The sequence below is a fragment of the Macrotis lagotis genome, chromosome 5, assembly GCF_037893015.1.
Source record: "Macrotis lagotis isolate mMagLag1 chromosome 5, bilby.v1.9.chrom.fasta, whole genome shotgun sequence".
Taxonomy (NCBI): Eukaryota; Metazoa; Chordata; class Mammalia; order Peramelemorphia; family Peramelidae; genus Macrotis; species Macrotis lagotis.
Window position 1 is genome coordinate 239,093,039 of NC_133662.1, and position 23,963 is coordinate 239,117,001.

At 38.2% G+C, this 23,963-nt stretch overlaps 1 protein-coding gene across 2 annotated transcripts in view; it reads left to right on the forward strand.

The window, feature by feature from the left end:
- NLK (nemo like kinase) overlaps positions 1-23,963 on the forward strand; it is a 130,521-nt gene that overhangs the window by 53,675 nt on the left and 52,883 nt on the right. For both annotated transcript variants that reach the window (XM_074189027.1, XM_074189028.1), the window contains exons 2-3: positions 14,921-15,050; positions 21,242-21,297. In XM_074189027.1, coding sequence (XP_074045128.1) covers positions 14,921-15,050; positions 21,242-21,297 — 186 coding nt within the window. The remainder of the gene's footprint in view (positions 1-14,920; positions 15,051-21,241; positions 21,298-23,963) is intronic.

The following is a 23,963-nucleotide window of genomic DNA, read 5'->3' on the forward strand; positions in this document are numbered from 1 at the left end:
AGTAAAGGTCTGAGGCAGAATTTGAATTTCAGTTTTCCTGATTCCAAATCCAGTGCTCATATACTGGGCCACCTACTGTTTCTGGGCTATTTTGGGAAGATTTTCAGTGTAGTCATTTAAAAAAATTTATTCCCTACATTAATGAGGTCTGCTTCTTCTATGATAATCTTTGGAGGATGACTAATTTATCTTAAAATCATAGATCTTAGCATCATAAAATGTTATACACCCCAAGGAAGTTAAAAATAGGAAAAAAGTTCCAATGAGTATACCACAATATATAAGACCTTCTTTTGAGGTAGAAAAAGACTAGAAACAAATTGGTGGAGCAATGACCGAAAAACCTCGTATGTTTACATTTACATTCATATTTCGTTGTGCAATAAGAAGTGAAAAATAAGAAGCATTCAGAGAAACATGGAAAGAGTTGTACAGATTGATGCAGTTGTAGTAGAACCAAAAGAACTCTTATCCAACTTTAACCACAAAAATGTAAATGAAAATGTTCTCTAAAAGGAAGTTGAACTCTAATATCTGAAAAACCAATTAAAGTCCTAAAATAAACAAATAGTTAAACTTATCCTTTTCATCTCACTAAAGAGAGACAGGGCTTTCAGGACTGAATATTGTTCACATGATCAGAAGTAGTTACTGTATCTGATTCTTTCATTATTTTCCCTTATCACAGAGGGTTCACTGGGGATATAAAGAGGGAGAAAAAGCATCAGTAAAAATTTTAAAGACTTTTAGAACTAGAAGGGATTATAAGAGATTGTCTGGGCTAGCTCTCTGCCTCCAAGCAGATAAAGTATCATTCTTATTTTGGATTGATCGAAGTTAACAAAATAACATACACTTATTAACCCAACAATATAAAATACACTTGTATTGGGGGGGGATGCAAAGATAAAGCAAGGTGCATTCTCTTCCCTTATCTTCTAGTCCTAGTCTCATAGACCTTAAGCTAGAAGGTATCTCAGAGGCCGACTAGTCAACCCTCTCTTTAAGCTAGAAGGTATCTCAGAGGCCAACTAGTCAACCCTACCTTTTTTAACAGACAAGAAACTGAGATCTAAAGAGGTGGAGTGATTTGCCCAAGGTCATACAACTAGAAAGTGGTTTCTGGAGCTGGGATTCAAATCAAAGTTCTCTTGACTCCCTTCAACAACTTTTACATTGTGCTTGAATGGAAGAGTGTAAAGAAAGAAGTCAAAAGGCTTTCCTAAGATCACTCAATTAGCAAGTGGTAGAGTGGAAACTACAACCTGGAGGGCAGCGATGTGGCATAGTGTATAGAACACTGGTCTTGGAGTCATGTGGGCCTCAGATATTTACCAGCTTTGTGACTTTGGGCAAGTCACTTAAGCCTGATTGCCTCACATCCAGGGCCATCTTCATCCATCCTGATATATATCTGGCCACTTGAACCAGATAGCTCTGGAGGAGAAAGTGAGGCAACAGCTCCCTACCCTACCCTCCCCCCACTCAAATCCAAATCATGTGCTTGTCATGGCATCACCTTGCTGATGTCATGGTCTTCTTTGAAAAAACAAAAGACAAACAAACATCACAACCTGTGTAGACAGTTTCTCAGATTTGGTAAATTAGGCATTAGAGTTTAAATAGTCATCTAAAAACACCAAAAATTCAATGTCTGGGTCAGTTGGTTATCTTAAAAGGAAATAGTGGACAATAATATCTCTGTTTTAGATTTATCATCTCCTTTTGTACAGATTCACACAACTACCCAATACTTTATGATTTAACATAGAAAGAAATAATCAGGAAATATATCTCAAGTGCCATGGAGATGACAGAATTGTTTTCCTTTCAGTAACAAAAGTTTTGTACAGATGCCTCCTTTCCCCTAATTCCCAGTCAGGATGTTCTTTCTCTTCCGGAAACTCTCAAGTACTCTCTGTGCACGTCTGTACTCGACTTTGTGTTTGTGTCCTTATCTCCTGCAACACCCAAAACCTACCTTCATTGTATGCCCCAGTAGTACCAGCCACACAGAGCCCTATGCCATTGTCATAGTAAAAGTGCAATCATCATAGTTTGAATTTATTGAATTAAAGATCTCTGGTGGATGTTAGCATAGCCCAAGCAGGTAGGAAGGGCTGACCTTCCTGTTTGGGCTTGGTATGACATGACATGAAAAGGTAGAAGCCTTCGAGTCCAACCCCCTCATGTTATAGATAAGGAACTGAAGAATCTAGAAGGCAAGTGATTTGTGCCAGGGTCCTGCCTGAAGCAAGATTTGAACCAGGATTTTCCAGTCTTCCATCTGCTACATCACAGGTGTCAGACATGCAGCCCTAACACTGCTGGAGTGAGCCCAGTTCAGTTTAAAATGTAATTGGGAAATTTTTAACAAAATGAAGATACAACAAAACATAGCAACCTCCAGGGATCCTTGGGGTATGATTTCGTGGCCCCTGTTTCTCTTTGAGTTTGACACCTCTGCTCTACACCATGCTGATGTACTTATTGAATTCTATTCACTTGAAACCCAAGTATTATAAAAGGCAATAGGGTAATAATGAATTCTGCCCATTTCGTGATTTTTGTCAGTCTTTGTTAAAAAATTACTTAAGTATTGATGCTAAGTAAGAAATTAAGGGGAGGGAGGGGAACATCAATTTGACAAGTATATGGTGAAATGGAGAATATTCTTTTGAGCTAAAGAACGGTTGGTAAATTTTCAAAAATATCTTGTCTTTGAAAGCAATAGTACTAGAACAATCTTACCACATAATTAACTTGTAGTAATTCCTTCCCTCCCCGTGATTATTTGCTGTGCTGACTAAAGATGACTTCATTAACCACATGTCTACAAAAAGTCCTGAGGGGGATGGGGGGACCATGATAAACTCTCATTTTGCTACAGTTTTAATTTATTTTAGGACTGTTTTTAAAGTGTTAAGCTATTAGAAATAAATGTCCAAATGCATCCAAGAGTTGAAGAAACTTAGAAATTAGAATACAGAATTCAAGAGCATGCAAGTTAGAGAGAAGTGATTGTTTTTTAATTAGTTTTGGGCATGTGTCTTAAATTAAGGCATCACTAAATTCGTTTCTTGGCTTGCCAGACTAATGAGGATTACTCTGAATTGTACCAACCAAGTAAAGGACATTTTTCAGATTGGTGGTAGTGGAGCCTTTATCAAGCTGGGATGGAAAAGCTCATTGTATGATTTAATTTGCTTTTCTTTTGTGACTGGCCTAGTCATCTGCTGACAATAATTACCTTAAACAACTTCTAGACTATTGCTAACTTTGGCAAGAAGGGAAAATTCAGCTTTGTCTTAATTAGACCACAGTTTCTGCTTTGGGGGGGGTAGTAGATCATCAGATGACCTTCGAGCTCTGATATCCTATGACTATTTTTTTTTCCTTTACAGTCAGTAGATGTTAGTTGTATCTTCTACTAAGAAGGAGATGGGGAAAGGAGGTTGAACAGTTATTGGGATCCAGAATATGCAACTGTTCATCTAATGTTATCTTAGTTCCCCTCTCTGAGCTCTGCAGGTCTACAGGAAGTGACCTGTTTGTGTTTTTTCCCACCATCAAGGCATGGGCAGTATCTCCATGATCCCTACAGACCTTTTTGGCAGCCATCCCTGCCCACCCCCCTTCCCTCCTGGCTAACTGTAGGGGGCTTGGGCTGGATGGGGTAAAAGAAAAAAATAAAACTAATTATTACCAAATCTCTTCATCTATATTTTATATGGTTGAAATATTACCAATTGAGTGGCCAGGGTCAGTTTCAAGCAGATTTTTGCAAAATATCTATCTGAAAGTATAGCACAACATCTTTAAGCCAGATAGTTAGTGAAGATTCAATGCCTGTGTTTGGTGTGGCTTTTGAGGGGGCATGATGGTGATCATGTAGATTAAATATTTAAGAGAAATGATTTCAGATGTTCCCTAAATAATTTAAGTGGTATTTTGGTGCTGAGGCAGTTTTCTTTGTAGTTAAGAGAGAGAGAATTGGAAATGGGCTTAAAAGAAAATATTATGGAGATGAGAGTGAAGGAATAGTGGGAACTGGCTGCCTAAGGTATGTCTACAGTCAATTTTGAAAGCAGGCAAACATGGGAGAATGTCCTCAGAGGGCCATCCTTAACTGCCTTTCCATATTACAGGTTGCACTCAGGTTGCTTTAGAACAGGTTAGGGCCAGCAAGCTTAGCATTCAGACATTAGGAGTCAGTTCATTTTTGAGGTAAAGTTCCAAGAAAATAGTTTTTAAAGGCAACAGACTGAGGAAGAATTTATTCTGACTACTCTGACTTTACCTATCAATCTTTGCCTTTTATCTTTCCCACTTGTTGGATAATTTCCTTTGAAACAAACCTTTGTCTCTTTTCTCTCTGCCACCAACTTGAGTAGCTATATTGTGAGTATAACATTTGCAGACTTCCTTTATGGGTTGAAAGAGCACCCCCTATTGACTTTGTGCTTGGTGATGGATGGGTAGGTCCCCACCTGCTGGTCACTTTACTATTAGATTCACCCAGGGTGCAGGATAATCATAGAGCAAAGCAGGAAATTGAAACTGGCATTTTTTGAGGACAGTGGTGCGTTAGTGGCCTTTTTAAATCCATTCTTTCACTGAGAGAATTCCTTTCTTTCCTGGTTTGTTTCTCTCGGGGATTTATGACCTGATAACACATTACTATACAGGAACTGTCTTGTTGCTTTGTAGCAAGAGAGATACAGGAAGTCAGGGCTGAGTTCTAGCCATCCATATGGAATGCACTGAATGGGGTTTTCAGGCAGGAATTTTTTGTTATTGTTTGGTAAGTGAGTTTGACATTTTGACATTCCCATCCTTATGACTTTTTAGTTCTATGCCACTTCCAGAGGTAAAACTGACAGCAAGAAGCATCCATGGCTCACAGGGGAATGATTTGTAGATTCTGACCCATGTGGAAGTTACTTGAAAATTGGGGGGGGGGGCTGGGGGATAGAAACACTAAGTACTGTTTATTCAAGGTTGCCATGAGATTCAGGATTACATGAAGCCTTTGTTCAAAAGAGATCATGCCTGCAAAATGCTTTGCACATCTTGAAATACTATATAAATCCAAGTTATAGCTTTTATTGTTATTAATATAAGGAGAAAAAAGTAAGCAGAATTCAGAACTTCCCCCAATCACTTTATCATGTCTCCTTATTTTTATTATTTTAAAACTCTTTTGAGGTACTAAGATAACTCCAAATGGAGTTATATAATAACTCCAAAAGAATATTTTTTTCCTGCTTGGTCCCATCTAAACTATAAGATTTGTGATCAGAGGACAGTTCCTTTTTTTCCCTTGCCTTAAAGCTGAATCTTTGGGTTCAAATCTTATCCTAAAGCTGAAGAAGGAAAACTATATGTTAAGAACAAGTTAAGAAATATAACCTTATCTTATTTTGTTTTATAAGAGACCACCTCCATTCTTCCTGTATTGATATCCATCATCTCTTTAACAGGAGACTCTTTGCCAGGTCTGCCTTCTATAATTCCCATTTCAGCAGGCTGTATTTTTTGTATTTGTGGTCTTAGTGCTCTGCCATATGGACCACTCTAATGTGGAAAGCACAACTCTCAGTTCTGGAGTTTCCAGGATAGGAGTTCTTTTTCTTCTCTTCCCTCCCCCCCACTCCCCCCCAGACACCTTCATATCTTAAGAGAATGGGAGGCAAGTCACAGGTTTGAAATCCATTGAAAAACCTGTAATACATACCTGAAACTCTAGCTGTAGTATAACAGGTGGCTTTTCTAACATGGTTACTGCAATTATAGATGCTGCTAGAGAGGCTTATAATTTTGAGTGGATTAAGTTTTAGAAGTTTTCCTTCAAAACAGAACATGAACCTACATTTTTTACATCAATTTTAGAAGGATTAAAGTGAGAGAAGATGGCAGGATTCAGTGATTCTCACTATAATAACTTTAGTTCTTTAAGACATGCAAAGCCCTTTACATAAAAACTCTTGTTTGAGCTTCACTACAAACATGTGAGTCAGGTAGATAAGGATATGAATACTATCCCTATTTTATAAGCAAGGAAATTGAGATTCAGTGTAATTAAGTTACATACCTGGTTACATACCTAACATTAAGTTACATACCTCTACATACAGCTGGTATGTAGAGAAGATTTGAACCTCAGTCTTCCTGATTCCAAAACCAACCCTTGCTTCCTTCCATCATGCCCCTATTCTATAGCCTCTTGATGAATACTGATAGAAAAGATATGGTTGTTTTTTTTTAAGCAAGTAAAGCCTGCAGACTTAAAAAATATAAAAGAAACTATAATAAATACACTTGAATTAATATCCACCACATAAAGGAAAGTAACAGGGAAATCAACTGTATTTTATATAAGTATGAAATACAAAATTAGCTATTCTACTTGAAGGAATTTATATCATATCAATTTCATGGTGTATTTATGTGTAAGGAAGACAATTGAGCCAGCTAGGCTATAACTAAAAGAATATATTACTACCTGCATGTACGTTTGTTGAAACAAGCATTTGGGGTCAGATTATGATTAAAATATTATCTTACAGAAGTTTTCAGAAATAAAATAGTCCCCAAGGCAATACAAAACTAACTTTTTTCTTATCTAATTTTTATTGTTCTTCTCCTGACCTTCTGATTTCTAGATCAAGTAAGATGGGACTTAACCACTACAGAAGCTGAACCTGCTGTGTGGTGAATGGATTTGAAGCCTTTATTCTGAACTCTTTATCATATTAGTAAACACACATTGTAGCCGGAAGCCAGCAATGTGTGACACACTTTTAGCTTTGGACCCTCTGTGACCTCTGCTTCCCCAGATTGAGCTGTTAAAATGCTCAGAGGAGAGGCAGGCGTGAATATTTCCTGTGCGGTTTTTCGCACTGAAACCTTTCTTATACTGGAAGCAGTCTCTCTCCCCATGTAATATTCATAGATCTGTATTCAGAAGAGAACAGTGGCTACTGGGCCATGAAAACTTCTGGGTGATGGAGGCAAGGCTGTCTTACTTCCACCCTAAAAGAAGAGAAAATTCCCATTGAAACTCTTCAGGTCAGACTCTCTTTGTTGAAGAGAGTTGACATTGACTGAGAGGGTAGATTTTTTTATCTCCCTGGTGACTTCAGTAAGGGTGGGGTTACTTTATGATATGAAAAGGTGGAAAAGAAAGAAAGAATTTTAATGCCATTCCACAGCCTGCTGCCTCTTCAGCTTCCTGTGTTAAATACCCTTTACAACCATAGTATCACAGCTCTTGATCCCCTAAAAACAAATTCTTGCCCCACTTATAAAGAGAAGTATTTGAGTAAAAGAAATGTCACAGGCTGGAGTTGAATAATCCCTCTCTCCCTCATAACCCCCTTCTCCTCTCAAGAACCTTCGAACATGAGAATTTTGCGGTGCTGTCACATCTGGTGGGATTTTGCTTCGATACATTTTCCATATCAGTGCCTCCCTGCTGTGCTAATGGTCATTGCACAGAGCTGTGTTTGCTTTAGTTTAGGGAATATTTATATTTGCTTGAACACACAAGTGGAGGCTGCCTGAGTTCAACTTTAACTCCCTTTAAATGTATATCCCCATCTCCCCCCACCCAGTGGCCTTTTGGTCAGTAGCATCTGCATCGGGAGGTCAGGGAGAATGAGGGGGCAGATGAGCCTTATCTTTTTCACTTGATATTTTCCCATTGTGAGGGACTTTATGGGAGGAGGCAAAGCTTCTTTTCCATTTCTCTTGGAAGCAACAACCAAACTTGAGTTTGGTAAACTTTTTGATTGCCAAATCTGAAGGATAAGAAACCTTTTTTCTTCACATTGAAACCTGCTTCAGTGGCTTGTTAGAAACTAGATTATATTTTTAATTCATTGTATAAAGACAGTCTAGATATTTAGAGCAGAGTTGTTGAGGCCATTTATATTTTATTGGTAGAATTAATATAATAATTTCAGTATAAGCCATTTAAAAAGAAATAAAAATTGTTTATTACAGTTAGATGAATAGAAGAATTAAAATGTGACTTAATTTGATCTTAGTGATTTAAAAATAGCCTGTTTGTGTTGGCTAACTGAAAGTATATCATGGTAAACACCAGTTTTAAACTTGTGATTAAAAACTAGATAAAGCATTGGAAAAAAGAATGCTGACTTTGACATCCTCCCAGGATCTGGATGGGCTTTTTCAGAATTTTGCTGTTCACTTGATTTTGGGCCTCAGTTTTCTTATCTATAAACATTGAATGAAATGACCACCAAGGTCCCTTCTAGCCCCAAATCTATGATCCTGTAATTATTTTTACACCTTTAAAACAGTTTTTTCTTTGAAATTATAGGGTTTGTGGGGGGGGTAACATGGTCCTTGCTTATAATTCTGTGATTGTTTCAGTAGATGTTTGTCAAGCACCCACTGTATACAGGCACCATCCTAGCGTGTGGTATATACATATACCCTAAATTTATAAAGTAGATCTGCCCTAAGAGAATGTAACATGCACCCAAGTCTCAGATCTAGAGAGCAGCTGAGCTGAGCTTGAAGGGAGCTAGAGATGAGAAAGTGTATTGCAGGTCCACCAAGGCTGAGAGAAGACCTAGGACGTCTCTGATGGGGGGGCCGATCATAGACTTGCTAGACTGGAACAGACTGCAAGGGAGTATTGGGCCTATAAGGTTGTGACAGGTTGGCTTTAAAAACGGTCAGTATTCTTTATGCCAGAGACAACAGACAAAATGCTGAATATTTGGGGGACAGAAGAATAAACAATATTTTCCCTTCTGGTTTGTCAGTAACTTCAACAAGGTTATGGCAACTTTGAGTGCGCAATCAAATGACCAAGCAATATTTGCAAAGCTGCCTGTTTGGGGTGTTTCCGTTTCTTTTGACTGGTGCCATATGTCTAACATTGCTCTTCTCTGAAGAACAGCTTGTGGATTCTTCTTGCTTTAAAAAAATTTGTTGATCAAACTTGGACCATAAATGCAGAATACTGACAGTACTTGGTTCTTTCTGAAGCCTTGGGGAGCTATGAAAAGGGACAATTTATCTAATAATCCTCAAACTCCACCACACACCCCAGTCTTTTAGAGTTTCTAGTGGGTTTAAAAAGCATTCACTGATTTGAATGAAATGACTCTATTCCTCTTTTTTGTATAACAGTATACTTTAAAACAGCTTCCACTTGGGGATCCCTTAAACATCTGATGTGTATTTGTTTGTTTTTTAAACCTTTATATCACTTCTTGTCCATTGCCTGAGTTCTTTTTATTCATTCGTTCATATCACATCCTCCTGAGTATGAGCTAACATAATGGGAACTGAAAAGGACCTCAGAGATAGATATCCAACCTAACCTCTCATTTTATTGATGAGGGAAGGAAGATTCAAGGAGGCTGGATAATGTACAAAAAAATATGGATGAATCCATTTTAAGAATCTATTCCCTTCCCTTCCTAAACTTTCTTTTTATAGAGAATTCTTATTTGTACAGCTTCTTAATTCATTGGAACAACTAATCAGAAAGCACATGTGTTACCATTCCCTGCTACCCATTTTCATCAGTGGCCACTCTAAAGAAAAAAAATTGGGGAAAGTTTACTTTTACACTGAACTCTTCATTATGCTTTAAAAAAATTTTTAGATATTTAAAAAATATTTAAAATGTTTCATTATCAATGATATCTCTAGACAGGAAATAAAATGTAAATATGGAAAATGGTGTTGATACCTGTTGCCATCCACTTCTTGGATGCCTCAAAAAGGTCATTGAGCAAAATTGAGTATTGGATCCCATATTTGGGGTATAGACTATTTAGAGAGGAAGGGATTGTGACAGAGTGGTCCATGAATAATGTGATAGATTTCCTGAAGGAAAGTCGTTTTTTGTAACATAACGGAAACTGTTTTCGGGACTGTTCCTTCTCTTTCCAACTGGAGGTTGGTTAGCTAATACAGTTGGGCTATCCAGGGTGTTGCAGTTGCAGTAGCAGAAGAGCCGGGCGCAGCAAGCCTTTTAGAAACAAAGCAAATAAAAGCATTCCTGTGTAGCAGGCTTCCGCACTTATCTCTGTTCTTTGGTACTGTTTGTGCTGAACCAAAGCAGCTGCTATCCCGAGTTAAGAGAGAACAAACCCAACATGGCGTGAAATTACTGCACTGCCATTCCCATTCATTAGAGTTATATTGTTACCAGCTCCAGGCATGACTGGCTTTTGTATGAATAATAAAATAAAATGCTGCTTTGTGAATTTTACCTTAAACCATTAACAAGTCACAACACTAACCTTGAAAATGTCTGAAGAATTTTCAGAACTGATTTTGGCTTAAGAGCAACTCTCTTGAAGAATAACCATAGCGACTCAAAAATCGAGGCAAAATTCTGAGCCCGGTAGCTTGGAGAGTACTTGAGCGAATCAACTTGACGGTCGACAGTTGTGTGAACTGCACTCAAGCAGAAAGGAAGAAGGCTAAACACTTGGGTTCAAGGATTGGGTGGAAGAGAAACTTAATGTCTGCCTTCACTGCCCTTCCATTCTAGTGGGGGAAGAAATCTGCAGATAAACAGTGCAAAGCAATGCCAGACAAAGGATGGCAAGGATGGTTTGGACTATAGGGGCTGAGAGCTGGAGATGGCCAGGGAACTGTCCATAGAACGCTGAAGAATGACTATGCTCTCAGAGATGAGAGAACAGTTCATAATCATAAGAAAGTAGCTTGGTGTAGCTAGAATTAAAGGTTTCTTTAGAGAAAATAAATATACTTAATAGGACACATGGATTAAAACTAGAGGGCCTGGAAAGCAAGACTGAGACTCCCTTCTTTGGGCAAGAGGAAGTCACTGAGTGTCTTTGATCTGGAGTGTGGGAGCTCCCTCAGAGCAGGGGTAGTTGTCTCAGTTTCTTTCTATGCTAATTTGCCAGCACTGTACCTTGGAATGAGTCGCTAATTAATTAATGTTTGTTAGATTGAGTGTTTGAAGTAGTGTTGATTTGGCAGTGACATGCAGAACGAATTGGAGGAAGAGGAATAGAGGCAGAGAGACTTTGGCGCAAAGTCAGCCAGGCAGTCGACAAGCACTTATTAAACACCTGCCATGTGCCAGACACTGGCAAGAAAGGCAAAAGGCTTACAACTTGAAGCAGTAGACTACATGCAAACAGCTATATACCAACAGGATAGAGATAGAAAAAAACACTGGCACAACTCAACAGTGGCACAACCTAGCATTAGTCCATGTGTAATGACCTGAACTAAGATGATGGCAGTGGACATCATTAAGTGTGCATTATGGCAGCAAACATCATTATTAAGTGCAGCAGGCACTTGTTGATGAATTGGGTGATGTTTGTTTGTGTTAGTGCAATGGGAGGCAAACTGTCAAGGTAGAGTTTAAGATGGCACCAAGGTTGCAAACCTGAGTAACAGAAAATGATGCAACCATTGACAGAGAAAGGAAAGTCAAGAGAAGAGATATTGAGGACAGAGATTAAATTTGATTTTTGACGTGCTAGTTTAAATTGGTAGTAAGAATGTTCAGCAACCAAATAGAGAATTAATGAAAGCAATTTCAAAAAGTAAATTTAAATCACCCTGAATAAATGTCAGAGAAGGGACTTTACTAAAGGGATCCCTATTCTTACTTAGAAGCTCCTGATGTTTTTTGTTAGTTTGTTTTTGCAAGGCAATGGGGTTAAGTGACTTGCCCAAGGTCACACAGCTACGTGTTAAGGGCAGAGGTTGGATTTGAACTCAGGTCCTTCTGACTCCAGGGCCAGTGCTCTGTCCACTGTGCCACCTATCTGTCCCTCTCCTGGTATTTCTAATAATTTCCAGGGAGGAATAGTTTTCAGTAAGGAATCAGATTTTTCAAGTTGTCATTTAATACTTATTCTACAAATATTCACCTACTTTTCTGATTTGACTGGTCTACATTTGAAGGTTTGTTTGGTCATAGAACTTTACCTAGGGATTAGAAAAATGCTTGCCCAAAAATCAGTCCCCCAAATAGGATGTTTTGTAGTTCCCCAGGCTTTTCATTTTTATAGCATCATTTTGTTTCATGATCTCTGCTGACATCCAACTGTCTCTCCAACATTGTTTTTTCCCTGAAAATAGCTCTTCTGCATGTGGTTACTGGAGGAATGAGGGCTTCTGTGTTTTGGGTAGCATGATGAAACTGCAGTATAGTTAGGTCGCATTCATTAGATTTTGATCTAATAGAGCTGCTGATGAATGACCTCTGTAATTGAACTTGAATCTCTCAGTTTTAGGTAGTGAGGCAAAATGGGTTTTTCCCCCCTTGAAATTGAAATTATTCCAGAAAAATCTTTTGAGAAACTTTTCTAAAGGTAACCCTTATCACTATCTTTGTTGAGATATGAGACTCCACAGGGTTGTGGGGCTTTGAAAGTTGTACCTGATCGGGCAGATTTTTTTTCATTATATATGACATTAATGTATTATTTATTAGGATGTTACAGTATACTGTTTTCTATTAAAAACTTAAAGTTATTAAAGGCTGTAGACATTTATTAAATAGTTCTAGCCTAGACTTATCTCAACTTTTCTGACAATCTTTGCCCTTGGGTAATAAAAATTCTTTTAAGAACAATACATCAAGTCTACTAAACAGAGGTGATCTGTTAGAACTTAAGAAAAATAACAGTCGAAGTTACTTCATTGTGCTGCAACAAATTTTTTCATAAGCACTAATGGTTCCTGTTGTTGTTCAATCACGTTTATTCATTGTGACCCCATCATTTGGGGTTTTCTTGGCAAAGCTACTGGAGTGGCAGATAACTGAGTCAGAGTTAAGTGACTTGCCCAAGATCACATAGCTAGTAATTGTCTAGGCTGGATTTGAGTTCATGAAGATCAGTCTTCCTGACTCTAGGCTTAGTACTCTTAGCACCACAGTGATCCTAGAAAGAGCTGATAAGGTCCTGAACTAGGATAATGACCCTCTGAGAAGAGGAATGATGCTTCTAATTATAACATTCAAATTCAAACTCACTGGCTTTTAAAGAGAGGACTTTAGTTTTCCTGCTTAAGGATCTGATTTCTCTCTTATCACATTCAGCTTAGATCATTGTATACCATGGAAACAATGTAAAGAAACTATGTTAAGACTAACAGAATGCCTTATGTGGGGGTGGGGGGAGGGAAGCAAGATTAGGGGGAAATTGTAAAATTCAAAATAAATAAATTCTTTTGTTCAAAAAATAGAGGAGTTAAATTGCCTTTCCATATTAATAGTATTTTAAATTATGTGCTGTATTCTTCTATGGCACACTTTTCCCATTAATACTAATTAATATTAATTTCTTTAAAATATGTGTATATTTTCTCATTGTGAATTACCTACTATGTATGTTCAATAGTCATAATTTTCACTGGGATACTATGTGCTTATAACCTAAACACATGTCCCCTTGCTTCATTCAGATGAATCTGTTTGCTTCCTCCCCACCCCCACCCCGCAGGTCATTCTCATTCTTGCTTACTGGACTTTCCTAAAGATGATCTAAGAATTTCTGGGTCTTTTTTTGTATAATCATTCTCTTTGGGAAAATGTAAAAGTTCTTGGTGAATTTGGTGAATCTGCCTGAGTATTCTAGGCTCCATGCATGGGTGACCTGCTCTTGAAGGATATTATTTTCTCCTGCAGCTGCCATCTCTTCTCTTTCTGATTTACTCTTTTTCATTTTCTTCTTTTCCCTCGTTCTTTTATATAACTGGTAGTGAAGAAATCTATGAAGAAGTCACCAAACCTACATTTTTAAACTGAAAAGGAAAAAAAAATCACCAGGTTATTTTATTGTATTTTATAAAATCAGTCCCTAATCTTATGGTGCATCAGATACAAGTAGTAACAAAGCTCTCTGTAAAAAAGGTATTCTGTACTATAGCAAAAACAGTCATTGATACCAGTTAGGGAATGTTAAGAATTATGGACTGCCAACAATTCTTTAGCCTGACAAGATAAGAAAAGGCCAGATCACCAGAAGAACTTGGAACTTTACTGTCCAAAATCCTACAGGACTTCAGGCACTAAAATTTTCTGTGAGGGTTACCTAGAAAATATATCCTTGTTTTGCATTTCACATTGTTATTTTAATTTTACTGAACAGGTTAATCTCAGAATAAAATCCCCTGACTTTTGTTCTGTATTAGTGGCATTTTTGTGATCAGTTTGCCTGAAGTATCAAATTTGAAAGTATGCAAAGAATTAAAACTATGAGCTGTTGAAAACAAAGGGAGATTTTTTTTTCCCAAGTGGGTGTGGAGTTGCAACGTTGAAAATGTCTTTTTTATTTCTAACTTTTAAAAAGATAACTTTGTAAATCATAAAAAAATCTTTAAATGTGAAATGACTGTGACCTATAATGTTTTTATCTGAGAATGACCTGAAATTTTTTAAATGAAAGCATAAAACCTCAATTTCATTTCCCTCAATTTTAATATGGGAATAATAATACAACCTTCCTATTCCTTCTTAGAATGTGTCATAGTGGAAAAAACTTTGGACTTGGAGGGTTCAGGTCCAAGTTCTGGCCTTAGCAGAATGGCCCCAGGCAGCTCATGTAAGCTGCATTTGGGAAAAGAATGCTGGAGAGCTTATAATTATATTGGTTCCCTAGTCTCTCAATCATGTTGTGATAAGTAAATATTTCAAAAGGTAGGTCCTTATAGAAATTCATGGTAAAGTACTATGTTAAAGGAACAAATGAAAAAGATGACAGGTGAATTGGCAAAGATGCTTTGTGAGCTTCCCTGACCTTCTTGTCTCCCGTACCCCTGTACTGATTGTGATAATAGGAAAGCAATATTATGTTTTTTTAAATGAGCACGTTTTTGGGACTGATCCACCACCCCCACCCTTTTCTTTCTCTCCCCCTTCTTGCTTCTTTAGGTCAGTAACAGATCCAAGAGATGGAAAGAGAGTCGCCCTCAAAAAGATGCCCAACGTCTTCCAGAATCTGGTCTCTTGCAAAAGGGTCTTCCGAGAACTGAAGATGTTGTGTTTTTTTAAGCATGACAACGTAAGTGAAATGGGCACTTGTGCCAGACTGCTTCCTCCAGCCATCCATTCCCAGTGTGATGGCAGAGGCTAGTATGCAAATAAAAGGGGCATTGGGTGCAGCAGACACCTAAGGAGCCTGTAGGTGAGGCTATGAAAATGAGCCAGCTAGAGGGAGCCACCAGCCTGATGAAAAGTGACAAGGGAGACAGTCTGCCTTGGGTTGCTTTGCCTTTCTACCTCCCCATCTCCACCTGCCACTTTCACAGCTGCTCTGTAATGACTGCCTGAGGTCTGTGCCATCAACAAGACAGAATTGTCTCCCAAGTTTAAATTGATCCGAACAACCTTAATGCATTTTCTGCATATTAGGTGCCATAGGTATCACTGTCGCCTAAGCAAGCCTTACACATACTTGAGGCTCACAAAAAGTTGAGGATCCCTTTCTAGAATTTTGCTTGGAGGTCTGAAATTTAAGCTTATCCTTTTGGTGAAATGGGAATTACCTTTTCCTTTATATAAGGCCTACCTTCCATGTTAGGAAGGCTTGATGCCGTTCAGTGTCAGGTTTAGTATGTGCTTGTCAGATTATGTTTGTCTGCTTTTAATTTACAAGAACGTAAGTTGTTCACTATTTTAAAAGCCTATAAAGTGATGCTTATAAATTGTGGGGAAAATAAGAAATAAACTACAGCCAGGCTTTTATTAAGGTGTGTGGAACTTGTGGATAAATTATACCTTTTTTTGTGATAGAAGCTAATAAGCAAGTTTAAATAAATTCTGATGTGTATTGACTGACAGGTCAGTAGTGACTGTGGCAAAACAGATGTTATTAGCTGAGGAACAATGTTAATATTCAACTAAAGGCCATGAGTGATAGCTATTCTGAAGAATAACTAGTGGTCATTGGCCGCTTTTCAGAGCATCATTTTTGTCCTTTAGTATTTTAAAACAGAATTTAAATGTTATGTTATAGACTAATGCTCATAAGGCATTAGAAGTCTTGCTCATTGATGATTGGGTCTCAGGATCAAGATTTAGCTTTTCTTCTTGGAGTCAGTAGAATGCATTATACTTTGAAAGTTGCCTTTCTCAGCAAGCCATCATTGAGGATTTTTCTTTTCTATGTTCTTAAATGATTTTCACCTGAAATGACACATGACAAGAAACATTTCCTCCTTAAAATTAGTGTTTCATTCTGTGAAGCTGCCTTCAGATAGTCTGTTTTAATTGCCAACATGAAAGTTTTTAAAAGGTAAAAAGAATTTCTTGTGAATTTAGTCTATTTGTTGGTGCCTCAAGCATATTGGTCTATTGGCCAAAGTAGATTCATTCATATTCCTTCTCATTATAGTGAAAAGAGCACCCTGGTTAGGGAGGCTGAGAGGATTTAGGTTCCTCCTTAATGTGCATATAACATTGGGCAAAATATTTAACCTCCTAAACCTCAGTTTCCTCATCTCTAAGATTAAGATGTTATATTAGATAACCTGAGACTCTTTCCAACCCAGAATCTCTGTTTGCATAGAGTTCAGGATTCATGTCAACTTATTTTATCAACTAAGGAAGTTTCCTTTACTAAAACTTCTTTTCTAAGTGTTTAATGCTTCTTCCTTATCAAAACCCTCCTGAAAGTTATGTTGTGAAATAATAGATTGTTATTTTGTGGCTCATGGCTTGTATTTTTTGGTGATCCATAGTCCGGCATTCATGATGTTGCACCGTTAGTATCTTCGATGCACTGTCAGAGAGACAAGAAAAGAATATTTCAGGTTTCTGTGGTGAGGGAATGTTATGGAGGAGGTGCCAGGAGTTGACTCATTTGAACATTTTCTGAGGTTTGCTGTGCCTTGTATAAGAAAAGATGCACGGAGTAATAAACTGCCAATTCTCCAGGCTCTTGTCTTAGCTTGGTGACTCACTCCCATAGAGTTACTAATTAGGGTACAAAGACAGTGTCAGAGTGGGAAGCAGGAAAAAGGAAACAAACTGGACTCTTTAAAATCTTACTAATTAAAACACAGCCTCCTAAAGCTTTAAACTACCGGCATCTGTCAAAACAGTATCTTTACCATTAGCTCTGCCCAAAGATGGAGACAGTTTAAATGACAAATGGCATTTTGCTCCAAATTTCTTCTACACTTAAATATCTACCTTCCAGAGATAGCCTAGAACTAGTAGAACAGGCTTGAACCAGCCCAAGGTAGGGAGGTTGGTGGAGTTTTTTCAGACCCAGAGAACTCATTCATTCAACAAATATTTAATAAATGTTGATCACCTCTTGAGAACTTACTTCTGTGGGCAATACCCCAAAACTCTATAAAAATCGGTTCCATCTGATTAGAAGTTTCCTGTCTAGCATGAAAGAAAACATACAATGGAAAAGTTTAGCAATATATTACAGTAGAAGATACATTTAGAATGATTGATATAGACAGTAAATGTTCCGGGATAGATCACTGTGGGCTAGAGGAAAGCTGAGTAAATGGAGGGAGAAGTTAGTCCTTGACATTTGAGTAAAATTTGTGTAGGCAGAAAAGAGAGGAGTGTAGATTAGGGTGATCAGACCATAACTTAGGCAAATCCTGGACCTTTGAGCTAAGAATTGTTTGTACATTTTTTAATAAAATTAGCTCTAGTTTGCTGATCCCTGGTGTAGAGGGTTTGTATTGGGAGGGGGTAGAAGATCAGATTGGAAAAGTTGGGTTTTGGAAGTCTGCTGCAGGACTGAGGAGTTGGAACATTGTCGTACAAAGGGAAAATTAGAACGAAAGTGGTGTGGTAAGAAGAGTAATTCAGCTGCTATATGCAGAGTGAGATTTAATCTTTGGTTACTACCAATGCCCTCTGTATGGGCGGGGTTCTTTTTAAAGTTGTGTCCAAGACTACTTACTGACCCCACTCACTAATACCAGGGGATCTTTACTGATGGCCTTTTATCATCATTGTTAACTGGTAACACAGGAAAAGAAAGAGATAACAATTTATCTACAACCAGAGGAAAATTGGGTAAAACTCTCTTGAGACTACTTGTCCCTTAGGTCTTGTGTGTACCCGATCAACACCAAGATCTGCAAACAGGAAAGGGAGAAAACACTGCTCTCAGCATTCCAACTCTGCCCCCCTCCCCAGGTCACATAGTTACCATGGAGATGTGAGACCTTCCCTTGTCCTGAGCTCAACAATCTGAACCAGTCTGAACTGAGAGTTAAGGAAAAATAGAGGCAGGAAATAAACACCTCCTAGTGTCTTCTGCATAAGGTGGCACCATTCAGGCAGGGTCTTTTCATGGTCATCAGTAAAGTCATAACTTTGCCAGGGACCCCAAAATTGTTCTAGGTATTAATAGAAGAAGAATCTGCATCCTCAAAGTTATAGCTCCATCAGCATATGAAGGTGGAAGTATAACACTGTCATATACCTATAGAAACTAATGGCCCTTTGTGGCCTATCATGAAATCCATTAGTCCTGGGGCATATGTGGTCTAAGCATAATTCATGGGCTTAGATATTGATGAGGTAGGGATGTAAGTCTGGGGTAGTAACCAATTACAAGGTTGGAACTCTTAGATTTCATTGGGGTAGTAGATTTTTCCTATAGATTTCCCAGGAGATTCCAGTACAGAAATCCAGATGGTGACCAGAGAATTCCTTATACTGGATAGGATGGGTTTATTTATGTACCAAAGGGCTTGTTGCTCGAATTAAGAAGTAGCCAAGGCTGTTATGGAAGCACATTCCATGGGGAATTTGGACCTGCCTGTTGTGATTTAGGAAGCTGATGGTGCTTTGGGATGCCCTATATGTAAGAAAAGCATGGCCCCCAAGGAGCTCAGAATTCTAACGGTAGAAAAGAGAAGAAAACTACGTTTTGGGTTGGTTGTCTACTAAAATTAAATGAGCTAAATAGATATAGCCTTCTCTCAAATTCAAGTCCAAGGTTCCCCGATCTTGTTCCAGAATCTGAAAATCATTATCTTTGTTTTAGTCATAGTCATTTTCAGTTCTGCCCAACTCTTTCTGATCTTGTTGGGGGTTTCTTGGCAAAGATACTGGAATGTTCTGCCATTCCCTTCTCCAACTCATTTTATAGATGAGGAAGCTGAGGCAAAGGGGAAGTAACTTTGCTTGAGATCACATAAACTAGTAAATGTTTGAGGCCAGAGTCAATAGAAAGATGAGTCTTCTGACTAAAGACAACCCCCCCCCCCAATTCACTCTGACACATAACTGCTCAAACCTGAAAATATACAAAGGAATAAACTGCTCTTGTCAGGTGATTAAAGGCTTAATCAAGGCTAGATCATTTGCTGATGTTTAAACTTTTTTTGTGAATTTTATAACATGAAAATGAACATTCTCATAACTAAGTTTTTTGGTAAATCTTGGAAGAGTTGCTTTGGCTTTTTTTGGACCTTGAAAACATATAGTTAGGAAAGTAATTTGTCGGTGATGGCAGAAATTTTTGAAGATACAAAGAACCAAGCAGCCCTTTCAAAAACCAAATTGAAATAAAGGCTGAATTGCAAAATGGCTGGTTTAAGAAAGAATAAGTAGGCAGAAAACTTGGAGCTTGGCTTCCTGTAAACCTCCCTTTTACTCCTTTTATCACATTGGCAATTTCTGGTTTATCCTGGTTAGTTTCATATTCATGTAACTTAAATACTAGAATTTCCTTCCAGAAATGCTTAGTAAGCCTTCCTCCTGATAAAGTTTAGCATGCTCATTTTGGGGTGGGAAGAAGAGAAGAAGGGGGAAAAGGCAACCACAATCATGAAAGCTTCCATATTGAGTTCTGAAATGTCATTTCCTTCATGGTTTCAAGTTTACCACTGAGTACTGGGGTTCAAATGTCTAGCCCTGTTTTTTTATATGCAGCTTTTCTACAAATAGCCTCATCAGAGAGAGAGTATGGAGAAAGAAAGAAAGCCCCATTCTTGTGTATCAGGGTTCAAATGTATGGTTGTCACTTTCCTCTGGATAACCTCTAATTATAGCAGATAGATTTGAAGTGTAAAATGGGTTTGTCTAATGGACGCTGTCACTCCAACCATCTCCTTTCACTCCCAAAAGCAGGATGTATGTTGTTCAGAGAGACAGAATGTTAGGGCAGAGAGATGTCAAAGGAAGCACTAATTTCCACTGTCTTCTCTTGGAGCCAAATATTCATGTTCAGAAATTGGTCCATCGTGTTACTTTGGAGCCAATTTACATAAATTGATCACATTGAATAATTATAGTTGGGTTTATTTTTTAAGAAAAATAGAGAATGAACTTTTCATATCCAAAGAATTCCTTGATATTACTGAAAATCTATTGTTTTCATTGTACTGTAATACTCAACATAGAAACATTTTAGGTCAGAAAAATAAGATGGATATCATTAATAAAACTTTTTTAAAAAATATTCTGGAACCACTTTGCTTTCTTGGCCTTTAAATCATGCTTTGATTTTGCCATTTGACAGGAAAAGGTTACTTTGAACTTTGCAAATAGGAAATGCTTTACTGAAATGGAGTAAACCTTAAGGGATCTAGTCACTGCCATGTGGTGGAATGAGGTCAAAATCAGGAACTTGAGACTGCTAGATCCATTGAGATGGTAGTATTCCTTCTACTGCTTTTATGCTTTAGGATTTTCCATTAGTAAAATGGGCTTATTTCTTAGGACAGACCTATTGGGGAAGTAGAGGTATGAGGATACAGGTGACGAGAGATCCATTTGATTGTTGCTGTGATGGATTAACTCAGGTTGTATTGGTTGATACTGCCTCTGATATGCTTCTGATTGAAGTCACTCAGCAAACAGAGACATTAAGTATGGTGCCAAAACTAGAACATTCCTGCCTCCATCCCCAACTTGAGGTGATCTTTTGTAAAAACATTGTAAAAAAATTAAATCTATACACAGTAGTGGGGTAGCCAGCAGTTGGCACTGTTAGATTCTCTTTAGTGCAGGAGGCATATTTAATAAGATCTATCCTCTAGTCACTTGGAAAACAGCAGAACTGATGTCTATTCCCACACTGTCTTTGTGATTGGAATTGTGCATTCTTTTACTGTTAAACTGAACACTCAGTTAAGTCCCATGAATGGCTAAAATTGAACCTGGAAATTATTGAAGGGTTATAGGTGCTTCCTTGAATTTATTATGTGATCAATTTTCTTCCCATCTTAGTTCTCTGATGTTGACTTTTTTTTTTCTTTCCCTCAGGTACTCTCTGCCCTTGACATACTCCAACCTCCACACATTGACTATTTTGAAGAAATGTATCCTAACTGGGAAATGTGAAAGAAGGGGATGTTGTTTGGTTGATTTGGGGTCTCCCAGCATCCGCTCTAGGCTACCTTCTTGATAAGGTACCTCATGTAAATGTCACCCTTTTGGAAGTAATTGAAAAAGTACCTCCCAGAACAGGTAATTTCAAAATCTAAAGTCTGTAATCAAATTCTTACCAAGGTGGTTCCCTAAAACAGACCTTCTAGACCTCTAAAAGAGATAAAGTTGACAAAAGATGAGTATTGAAAGGAAACTAGAAGAATGACATTTTAATCCCGTTTCAACACTGATTTCAGTGTGACATTGAGCAAACCATTTCACTGTTCTGCATCTTTTGCAAAATGCAATTTCCCCCTGCTCCTATGTAGTACACTTGGGGCTGGGGTGAAAATTAGCAAGTTAAAATACTTGGAGTCCTGTGAGTTTCTTGAAGGAAATAATCCAATACTGCAACTACTTTCTGAAAGGGCATGTCAGGTCTTTTCCATAAGAGTATCCTGTATTCTAATGATATCTATTCATAGTCTTCTGGGACTACTGTGTATGTAGAAGAAAAATTGAAATTTTTTTCAGGTTACTTCATCAGATAGTTCTAGATGAGTTTGTTAATTGATGTTTTGCATTTAACTTAAGTTCTAAAATGAAAGTCAAGGAATACACTGAAAAAATGGATCTGGTAATGTCACAAAAGTTAAATCCATTCATGCTGATTCATACTAATATTTTCACAATACCTAAAATGAGCAAAAGGAGATAAGTTTCTTCACAAGTAGCAGATAATGGCCATGTCCTGGGACTTTGATGAGTTCTGGAGAGCTAAGAACATTGAAGAGTTTTCCCATAGAAGAAAGATAGAGGGGACAGGACCTCTGTATGCACGCACATGCACGCACACAAACACAGGAATGTTCTGGCCTTCTGGGGAGCTTACTGTGTTTTACACAGGAGTAACTCCAAGAATTCTGTGGCTTGAGGACTTTAAACATTTTGGTGATAGGAGATTACTCTAAATAGGCTTTTGCTTCTTCATTACTTTATGGTAAAGTTAGAAATATGTGAGTTTTTTAACCCAAGTTTAACCAGCTTAACAAATGAGAGCATCTATCTAGTTGGGGTGCATAAAACCTCTATATCAATACTTGATCCAAATGTAAAGTCAAGCCCCCTATATTTTTTTTATACAGTATATACAATAAGGTATAAAATTTCAGGAAGTGTAGAAGACCATAAAGCAGAGGTGTCCTGGGTGACAAATCTCTTTTTAGTATTAGTCTTCCTATATTTTTCACAGTAAATCAAGTTTCTACTTTCTTCCCAACTCCCTGCGTTGTGTGCTCCCCCCCCCCCTTTTTTTTTCCCTTGAAAGATCATGATTTATTGTTCTGGGACATTTTAATTAACATCTTCCAGGAACAAAGCTGGGAGCAAAAGGGTAGGAAAAAATCTTCACTTCCTCCAGAAAGAGGTAGTGACAGTGACCCTGCCCAGAGGCTAGGCCAAGGCCTGCTCCCTCCATGGAGGTCAGTAGGTCCTGCCAGGCCCCCACCCCCACCCCCACCCGTCACTAGACAGAGACTCAGCTTGAGAAAGAGACAAGAGCGCCCCCTGCTGGACCAGCCCCAAAGACCGCCCAGGGCTGGTCACATCCTGAAATGCGTCCTTCTGCCTTCAAAATATTCTATATTTTCTGGGAAAGAACACTTTTTGGGGGAGTCAGGAAGCATATTTAGAAAATGCCAAGGACAGTCAGTTCTCCTTAAACACTTGCTTTTAAAATGGGAATTAATTCTGCCATTGATAAAGGTGCACTTTTAGCATAAAGCAAATTTTCACATTTACTTACATGTGATTTAATCATCAAGGAAACAGAAAATGAATGCACAGCATAGGCATACACATACACATACACAACACACACACACACCTTAAATGTCTACCAATATCAATTCCTTGCACGTTGTTAGGGAGATTGAATAACACTACTTACACTACTTTATAATAGCTTGTATGTCCCCACAGCCACTTCCAGAAACAAACTTGAAATCTTTTTCAGTTTGAGTTCTGGCCACCTTTTGGTGCCATAGGAGCTATGGACTGAGGACAGCTGGTCTGTCCCTCCCTTACCCATGGCAGCTTCCAGTGCTGCCCATTCACCTGGGCCCTAGGCCCCTGATGCTACTTCTGGGTGAGCAGTCATTTGTCATGTCTAAAACTGTGCTAACATTGTTATTAGGTCCTTACTAATAAAGTTTTTTTGAGGATTGTGCCCCAATGCCTTTTTTCCATGAGCCCTGTGGTTTTGATAATTTTTGCATTTCATGGTAGTTTTGAGGAGCACATATATTACATTATAGCAGAATTTACTATAGGTATTCTTTGATTGTTAGTTCTGGAAGGGACCTTTAAAAGCATCACGACTAGATACTTGATTGATTCATGTTAACATTCCATTCTATCTAATTTGGGTAATGTGTATGACTCCCCGGTACTTTAGCTTATTAGACAGGGTTCTCTGATCTGCTGATTGACTCTGATGTAGATGGTACAACTGAGTACCCTTCTCTTGTAGACAAGGTGGAGGGGGAGTGAGCATGGGCTTCATTCTCGTGGCTTGCTGTAAGGCTTTGGCCAGCTGCCTCTCCCACTGTCCTTGTCA